The following is a 9866-nucleotide window of genomic DNA, read 5'->3' as shown; positions in this document are numbered from 1 at the left end:
TCTTGATTTTACATGCCCCAGATTTGTGTTCTTAGAGACTGCATGCTCAGCAATAACAAAATAAGGTATGTAATCTGGAAATCACTGCCACAGGTGGGAGAGGCACTGTACAGAACCAACGAACGAAGGAGAAACGCAGAGACCTTGTCAACGGCGGGTGAGAAAGATCCTATGACAGGACCCGTCCCCGCAGAGTCAGCACACCCTGGTGGGGTGTCACCTCCTTCAGTGTGGCTTCTCCCTGCTTTTCACAGCACAGACCAAGCTCTCTTGCTCTGGGCCTTTGTTCAGAACTTACACAGGTGTAACCACTGATGGCTGTTCCCTGTCAGGGTCAGCCACTGTGTGTGGATGTTTGTGTGATCAAAACTGTGTTTGACATATTTTTCCCCTTCAGTTGTGAGGTCAAGGCTTTCTACCTCTTCCTTCTTACATTGGTGAATGTTTCTGTCCTCAGTTTGTAAGTCTAACCACACAACACCAACAACTTGCATGTTGCCAGTCTGGGGAAAGAAAGTACACATTCAAGAGAATCAGCAGCTTAGGTAGGATATAACGTGACTGAAGAGTTTCGCTGTAACATTGTAGAGTACAAAAATGAAAAATATAAAGTGCATTTTAAATGATTAATGTACCAAAGCTGACCTCTTCCAGTGTGCATTAATCAAGAAAAAATGCACACTTTCTATAGTGGTTAATGTTGCATATCCATTATTCAGCTTTGATAATGTGCATAAAAATGCTCAATATGACAATGAGTTGGGGTAGCTGAAAATTTAGGATGGTGGCAAGTTTGTTGTAGTATTTGGATTAGCATTCTTAACCTACATCTTGACAGCTTCTTTTCTTCATTTTGCAATAAAATAATATCTAGCTTTATCCTCTTTGATTTTTGGTTATTTTTTCTTGGTTTTTTTTTTTCTTTTTTCTTTTTTTTTTTTTTTCAAACCAAAACAGTTAAAAAATACCTGCTCAAACAAATACTACCAGCACTCATTAGTCAGGATGGTTATATGTAAAAGAAATGATGCCAGATAGTAACAAATCCAAGAGAAGTTTATTATGAAAATGGCACCTGCAGGATGAAAAAAAATTAAGTTACATAAAGACAACCATGTATGACATGTATGAGAATCTACAAAAGTATAAAAAGAACCCTGTTGTAAATGAAGTATGTACATTTCTGATTTGCAGCATTATCAATGATCAATGAAAAAAATGTTTCAAATAAGCCAGGCACTCAAGAAGTTAGATTCGGTTAGCTTAACACAAAATAAATGTACCATAGCTGTCACTTTTTAACATTTTAATTTTTTTTTATATTGTATAGTTGGTAACACTGCTAAGATTTATACGAACAGAATCCCTTTCCCCGTTATTCAGCTACTTGGCACCAGTCTCCTCATAAAAGATTTCATATATTTGTACAAGAAATAGTTAAAAACACAGACACAGTCTTCACAGGTAATGAAATTTTTTTTTCATTTTGTAATTTTAAACACTATGGATTTAGACAGCAGCTGTGATTATCTGTTAGTTTAGATCACCAGAAATCATTTTGACACAACACAGAAACATTTATAAAAAAAACCCAAAACAACAACAGCTGTCTAGCTGTTCTTTGTAGCTGATAGGTGCACTCCTTTGATTGTTCCATAGCTAGAGTAGAGCTTCCAAAATTAAACTTTGAATTTCCCAATCAACTTTCTTGCCTTTTTTTGACCTACTTAAATCCTTCCAATGGAACCTTTAATAGTTCATTAATTAAATTTGTGGTGTCCAATTCCTTTTTCGCTATTACTCTGATGTGGCTTGGACCTGCTTTTCAGATTCAAAGCTATCGCAGGAATTGACTCAACACAGTGAGTGATCAAAAATTCAAAGGACAGCTGAGTTAATAGATTAGCATTGCACACACAAGCAAATATATATGACAGTTCTAAGCTCAGTTTCCTTTTTAAACAATGCTGGTCAACCTTTGAAAGCATTTCCTGTCTCACTGGTAATTGCTCTACATATTACTCTGCCAGCCCACCTGGGAGAAAACCAAAGAAATGCACCCTCTGCTTACAGTTCGAGCACAAGGGACTCTGGGAATGTTAACAACTGAGGCTATATGGCATCAATTTACTTAATATATCTGAGCATTACTCTGTAGTGCATTGTGGGGTACACTGGAAGAGTAAGTCATACCCAGAATTCCTCTGTGGGAAAAATGGCTCCATTAACCTTGAGCTAGTTAAGAGTCTTTTATCTCTGAGAGCGAAGAAGAGAGAACGAGAGAGCGAGAGAAAGAGATAGGGGAGAAGTGTGGAGGGTAGGGCAGAAAGGAAGGGGCAAGAGAGGTTTGAGAATACACAACAGCAAAGCAACAGCAGAAATGAAAAAGTATACAGACAGTGGAAGCAGCATAAGGTGACATTACAGAGGAAGGCCACCACACAAAAACCACTAACCCCCAAGAATCACTGGTTCACTAGGACTGCAGGAATGGGACTTTACCACTCCAGACTAGAGATAAAGCACAGAGAAGACAAAGGACAAAACAACTACATTAGCTTAGTATATACTGCATATAGTAACACACATTGAAACTGCAATGGGACTGACAGCCAAGGACACTTACACATTGTACACATTACAGTTCTCACATCTGTTATTAGATGCCTTAACAAACAGCTGCCAAAGATGGAGTGGAAGAAGAATTTATATTTGACAGTCATTTGGAGTGTTTGACACTACACTGTGATTTCTGGCAACAAAGACAAAATAGGAGATTTCTTTCCTTTTACTTAATGTGCAGTTTTCAGTTGTAGTTATCTATTTCAAGCTTATTAACCCATTCTTTAGTTTTAGAACATATTGGTTTCAATACTAGAAATAAGGAAAAAACAACAGAAAAAAATACCCAAATCACAGAACAAAAATAAATTTACAACCTTCCCTCTATAATATTAAATGAAAACCAAAACAAAACATGTTAAATAGGTCTTCTGGTTGGTTTTTTTTTTCCTTTTTACTCTGAAGTGTTACTTGATGTTGTAAAATTAGCCTCAGTTACACTGAGAAAAAAATAAAGCAAAACAATATGCACCTAAGAAACTGCTCCTCGCGTCAATTAAATTGAGTTTTTTGTTTTAAAGCACTTTTTGAAAAAGGCTTCCTGACCCATTTAAATTTGATGTGAGGCTATGTTTGTTAGTTTGGAGGTAAAAAATTTTAAGTCCTGCAGCAAATGTTAATGAGGGCTTTTGTCTTAACTAACCAAGGAGACTGCAGCACCCGACTATAAGCCAGTACGGAACACATTCTTTCCAAAAAACCCAGCCCACAAGCTGCATATTGTATGAAGACATTGCAGATTAATAAATGATAGCACCATGGTTTTAGAAATTAAGTTAAAGTTTCAGTAATTAACATTTAGTCCAACTTTTTAACATTCTAGTCACAGGCCAGAAATTAACTTTTTAAGAACCCAAATTATTTTATGTGCAAGTAAGAAAATCTTAACCATAAAAAGAGAATTAAACTCTGCATAAAATTCTAAAATACTATCCCCTATTTTTAAAGGAATTAGGAACAAAAACCCCCTTTCATTTGACTTAGTCAAACAGGGCACATTGTTTATGCTTGTCTCTTTTAATCTTGATCATATCAAGATCATTTTGAAGTAAAACCAATGGTTGTCACTTTAAAATCTCTTTACCACAACACTGAGTATTCTATGGCAGAGGCATACACATATTAAAGGCATCTTAATAAAGATGCAAAGGAAAAACACACACCTTAGAAGAAGACAAAATGGCAGGCAACTGGTACTTCGACTCTCTGAAGGCAAAAATAAAAAAATATCTTTACATTAAAGAATAAGTCAAGTTAAAGAGAAAGGGAAGGAAACGGGGACCATCATATTGAGAGAATAAGCTGACCTGCTCAAATTCAAAGTGCTAGAATTAAAGGTCTAAATTAAAACATAGTCTATGCCTCAGAGTATAACACTGAACACAGTATGTGGTCATATTTCAATCCTCTTTCCGTTCCAGAGTCTGTGTAGTGTGAATGCCATTGCTGTACACAGGAAATGGAAGAGTGGAAAAAAGTCCTTCGGCAGTTGTGAACACATTCCCTGCAGGCATTTGGGTCAGACTGGCCCCGCTCACAGCACTTCCAAACGGTCCCGACATATTGAGTCGGTGAACATGGTGGTAGAGCATTTCCATCGGTGTTTTAGGATCCAGCCCAAAGCTGGGGCTGTTAACATCAACAAAGTTAACAGCATGGGTGTTGGGGAGGAGGTTGCCCTGCATGGCTAAAGTAACTTCAGCTGGAGCATACCGAATAGTGCCAGTGGTGTAGACCCTCTGAGCAGCAGTGCTGGTCGCGGCAAGGGTTCCCGTTACCCTGTGAACCAAAGGAAGCACCACATTGCCTGCTTGTAACCTCTGAAGGGCTTCCAGATCCCCAGCGTACAACAAAGAGTTGGAAGCTGTGGGACCTCCTGGATGTTTGTCCCGTGGAGATGCTGAAAGTGGGGGTGACAAAGGGTCAGAGGACACAGGAGCCAAGGCTGAGTTGGATGAGGTGCTGAACTGAGTTTTACGGCTGGCAGTATTTTCAGTCCCTGGCGGGGTGAGAACGGAGTCTGGAATGGAGACATGTAAACTACTGCTGGCTTGGGGGGAAGGGAAGTGCTCGGAGCTGGGGGGCTTGGTCATACTGTAGGGTGATTCATTCCTTGAGATTTCCCTGTTAGGTGGGTAATTCCAAATACTGCTATCGTTATCAAAATTGATAGGTTCTGAGATTTCTGTTTTAATTTTGAGCACTGAGGCACTGTTTGGTGACGAGAGCAGCTGGGGCTGGTCCACCAAAGCTGGGTCAAGTCCATTTGGACTTGAGGTGCTTGACAGCCTTCTCCGGGTCATGCTGCCTCCCTTTTGCTTTTTTCTCCTTTTCTTCCTCTTTTGGTGTTTGCTGGAAGACTGGGCATTTACTTCCCCTGCACTGTCTGAGTCCTTGGCACTGTCCGAGGTCAGTGACTCACAGTTCTGCAACCGCAAGTCTGACTCACTCTCAACGTAGCGCTCCACCTTGATCTGCATAGAGCCAAGGGTGCCAAAACTGTCCTCAGGGGCCTTCTGATTTTCGAAGTCAGAGTTTTCAAAGCTGTCATCACTGTCCCTGCTGTCCTGGTTGCTGGAGCTGTTCCCATCATCATTACAGTTCATTTCATTATCTGACTGATTTCCTGACTTTTTCCTGTCAGATTCAGGGTCTTCACTGTTTTCTGACTGGTTTCCTTTCTCATCTGACTTTGAGTTCTCATTGTCCTCTGGAGCAAAAGAAAAGTGAAACAAACTGTTAGCAACCGGAACAGAATATTATAACACAAGTCCAGATTTCTACCTACCCATGAGATATGATTGCTGTATTTTTTTTTTTTTTTTTTTTGGCAAAAAGCATGATTTCTTGCAGAGCCGCAGTTTTTTGCAATGTTGTGTTGGGAGAGTTCTGATCACCATAAATCTCTCTGACTCAGAACTGTTAATGCACCGAAAGCCTATGGTATATGTCCTGTGCCTTGACTGAAGAGGGCCTTTTTATCTGTTTGTGGGACAAGAATCATTTTGACAACTGTGAGCACAATGGCATTGTAGCTGTGTCAGCCAAAGAGGAGGCAGTGAACAATCCCGTTATGATTGTTATGTTCTGGTGATTGTTCTTCTACATCCATGTTCTCCTACTGTGGGCAGGCATCCAGGTGTAGCACTATTCACTAATGAAGATTCTAGTCCTCTCATCTTGTTTTCCCTTCATTATTGCCACTTTTGAAGTGGCATAGGGTCTCTGACTTGAGCAGAATTACCGCTGATTTCCTCGCATGTGAGAGAAGCAGGTCATATGTGTATAAATCTGAATGAATAAACCAGTTAAAACTATTCTGTTACCTTGTTAGGCTGTCTTCTCATATTCCCCTGAAGGGAATCAAATATATTAAAAAAAAACACCTCCCCCCCCCCCAAGCAGGAAAAGAGAAAATCAGGCAGTGATTTAAATTCTTGATTGATCCAAATCTAAGGGCCATTGAAAATAGCCCAGCTACAGCACTGAGAAGCTGTCACTCTTCTTGCCTGAATTCATTTAGTTGTGTTTTAGATTTTCACCTCATTCTAATATGGATGAGATAAACACTCTAGCCCACTGGACTCAGACAGCCAAAGCAGTCTTAAAACTGAATACGCTCCATTATCATACTGTGTTTGAAAGGGTCATGAAAGGCTTCAGGAGACCCTGTGTTTTACAGGCCAGCTAGAAATCTTTTGTTGGGAAATAAAAGATGTTTTTTTCACTCATCAGAGCCAAGTACTACCCTTTTCAATATACTTGTTTTAGGGGGAGAGGGGAAGGGCCAGTTTTCCTCTAAAGATCGGTTATTCCTGGAGCCTTGTCAATACCAAACAGTTTCGCAGTGCTGGAGAAGGTTGGCTTGGCAGGGAAGCTGCCTGAGGATCCAGGGCAGTGAACTTCACAAGTCACTTTGTGTGACTTTTAGTTGAGTTGCCAGCAGCAGAGAGACCCTCCGTTTTGAAAAATAAAACCCACAGAAGCAAAGTAACAGCCATAAATCCCTACATCTCATCCAGATTTTTGTTCCACCTAGGGCTCAATTTCTCCTACATTTTGTTTTCTGTTTTTTGAAGACACTTTCTTTTAAGGCCGTGGTTTCTAGCTGGTCAATAGTGGGCTTAAAGTGATGTAGTCTAAAGCAGCACAAAATTTGCCTGGGATTTTATCAGAGCTTGAACTGAACTTGTCAGTTTCATGCAGGACCTACTGTTTCAGGTCCTTTGGCATTTCTAGTTAATTCTTCTGTAAGAAACAACCCACTGCCTTTGCTGTCTGCCAAGACTCACACACATCTTCTGATATGTAGACATCTGTGCACCTTTAAAGAATGCTTTCTTGCTCTGTATCAGCCTTAGGAATCATGAATGCATGTGCACGTCTCACCTGGAGAAACTTACAGTGCATACAGAAAATGCAAACCATTCTCCATATGTGTGTTATCTGGCTATTTAGGAACAGCACTGGAAATAGGTGAAGAGATTCCCAACAATGGTGGGCAACAAGCCCGTATGTGTGCCTAATGTTGACTTAAACCATCAAACCAAGCTGTGAAAGGAGAACAAACAAAGGCAAAAGATGAAAGAGGACAGCCACATGACATAACATTAAGGCCTGATCCTCTTCTTGCTTTTGCTTGATTTGTGTCATTGTGATTCATTTTCTCCAGATTTTTTTTTTTTGGGTGTTATTTTAGCCATGAGAGACAAATCAGATCTACATATATTGCATACTACAGCAGAGTAACCCCCTTAGTTCTTGGATCACAGGAAACCACGCTTCTTTCAAAGCCAAATCTGTACCTGTGCCTAGGTAACCACTTTCAAAACTAATGAGGAATGTGTGCACTGGACCATCTGTAGAACTAATTTACACATTGAGTTTGACAAGTACAATTAGCTTTTAAAAAGCAGTCGAAGTCCCAGACTTAAGGAGCTTAGAAACAAGTGCTTGAACCCATACCTTCCAATAAAATACAATTCTTTCAACTCAAGAAACCCCTCAACTTTTGCAATCTTCACTGCCCCCTAGTGAGACTCTTCAAAAACGTATTTATACTGGAAGGCATCATAAAGATTGATAGCAGACACTTATCTTCCAAACGTGGAAAAATAAGAACTAGAATTATATTGAACAGTTACAATTCCAGGTCCCCTGTATGAGGCACAATACCTGTTCATGAAGCTTAGCTGGGAAATCAAATATTTAGTTTAGTGCAATGTAGGCAAGGATGCATTCACAGACTGAAGAGAAATACTGAGGAAATGGAGATACTGTAGAAGTGATGAGGTCATTAAAAGGTTTTGCCAGTGTTTTTCAATTTAATTTTACAGGATTTTTTTGTTTGCTTGCTTTTGTTATAATGCAACAATCTTTGAGAAGTAAAAGCAACGGGAAACCTGACCGTGGCTCACATGGTATGAAACTTTGTGGGCGTGAAGGCAAAGCACGTGCGTTACCTGAGTTGTCCTTTGAGTCCGATTCAGAGTCAGAGGTCTCCGAGGATTCTGAGGTTTTCTCTGGCAGGTGAGGGAGTTGTGCAATATCCATTGGAGTGTCCTTGTACTCTGGGTTACTGAAGAGAAAACAGCAAATACGAGCACAATTGGATGATTTGCAGTTTCATGCTTTTTCCCTCTTTTCATATCAAAGTTCAGGAACAAAGAACATAAATAGGAAGAATAGCAGAGCAAACAGAGACACATCCATTTTTTGGCTTCTCAGAGCTTCACAGCAGGGATTTTATGAAGGTTTATTTTAATACTGCTGTCAAATACTTATATTGACCAGGTACTAAAACTTATTTGATTCTAGTGAAGTTTTAGAGCTATCAAAGCATTCTTACTGAAGTGGAGCACCACAGCTTGTGTGATATCTAACAGTAAAGCTACACTGTGTAATCATCCAACAAGAAAATATCTCGATTTCGATCCCATTACTGTGCCTGGAAGGACAGAGAGGGTGTTTTAACTTTTCCAATCTGTTTCTCTCCCACCGGCAATGTCTATTAGAGTTATCTCTGTAACAGTGCTCTCTATCAACCTTGCCAGAGCCCTTTTAATACCTGTTTTTCTGAATGTTCCTGTTTTCCACACTTTAATCAAGCAGACCATACATACAGTTAGTAAGAAGATGCTCAGTATGGGCTAAAGAAAATGTCCACTGCTTAAAAGAATTTGGCCAAAAAATAGATAAAAAAGGTTAAATATTTCTTAAACACTGCACGCATGCATCCACATCACCAAGAAACCAAAAGCAACTACTCTAACTATATGACAGATGCACATGTGCATGTTAAGATGCATATGTTAGGAATAAAGAACTGTCAACACACCCATTATAATCATATCTTCATCTGCTCATGTGGTGCTCACCTGTGACTTGTTAGCAATGAACATGACTGCAATGTAAAAAAGCTACACTACCAGAGAAACTAAAAAAAAACCCAACCCAACCCTATGCTTTTTCTTGGTTTGCACCCTTTAAAATGTGTTCCTTTCCCAAATCCATGCAAAGGCAGGGGAACAGACACAGCCAGACACAAGTGGCACAGGAATGTTGAAAATAAACAAAGTCTTTAATCATTTTTGAATAGGTGAACATTTCTATGCAGTTCAAATTCCAGCCTGGTGATAGAGCAGAAAATCCGCAGTCCTGAGCAGGACAATACGAGGCAGCACTGGGGGTGACTGACACACTATCACAATGACAGTCTGCCCATATTCAGCCTGTTACAGCGTACTGTGAAAATTCAGAGTTCACACAGTTCACACTGAAATGCCATTCTTACAATTATCATCTTTATGGTTTTGTCCTGACAAAGTGACTTTATTCTGTTGCATCTCAGGGCAGTCTCCAAATTTGCCCCCTCCCAGCAAAAGATGTTTGAGGGCTTTCACACTGTGAATAACAAGTTGCTAGAACAAGAACAGCATTAATCCTCCCTGTCACTATAATTAGTCTATCCTTTTACAGACAGCTGAATCATACTTTCTAATGCATGGAAATGTATACAGACCAGTACTCCTGCTAAGAGTAGACCTAATTATGCCTTGATCTGTCATTAAAATATTATTTGGACATTTGGATCTTTCACAGATTCCAGTACTAGGAGAAATCTAAATTAAAAATACAAATTCAGTGGAGGAGTTAATCTTGCTTTAACAGATCAGTGGAGGGAACGCAGCAGAAAAATCAAGTTCTGGGAGAGGACCAGGGGAAGACCACACTGCTTTTTTTTT

The 9866-nt window shown here is 39.7% G+C and overlaps 1 protein-coding gene across 4 annotated transcripts in view; it reads right to left on the bottom strand.

Moving 5' to 3' along the window:
- Positions 1-1038: 1038 nt before the first annotated feature.
- The window catches only part of NPAS3 (neuronal PAS domain protein 3), a 606010-nt gene continuing 597182 nt past the window's right edge, over positions 1039-9866 (bottom strand). For all 4 annotated transcript variants that reach the window (XM_061463492.1, XM_061463493.1, XM_061463496.1 and 1 more), the window contains 2 exons: positions 8085-8200; positions 1039-5332 (listed from right to left, as the gene is read on the bottom strand). In XM_061463492.1, coding sequence (XP_061319476.1) covers positions 4023-5332; positions 8085-8200 — 1426 coding nt within the window. In that variant the 3' untranslated portion in view covers positions 1039-4022. The remainder of the gene's footprint in view (positions 5333-8084; positions 8201-9866) is intronic.

This window comes from Pezoporus flaviventris, unplaced genomic scaffold, assembly GCF_033815535.1.
Source record: "Pezoporus flaviventris isolate CSIRO_AGI_PZ_B2104156 unplaced genomic scaffold, CSIRO_AGI_Pfla_v1 ptg000036l, whole genome shotgun sequence".
NCBI classification, from domain to species: Eukaryota; Metazoa; Chordata; class Aves; order Psittaciformes; family Psittacidae; genus Pezoporus; species Pezoporus flaviventris.
This window is presented reverse-complemented; position numbering and strand designations above follow the sequence as displayed.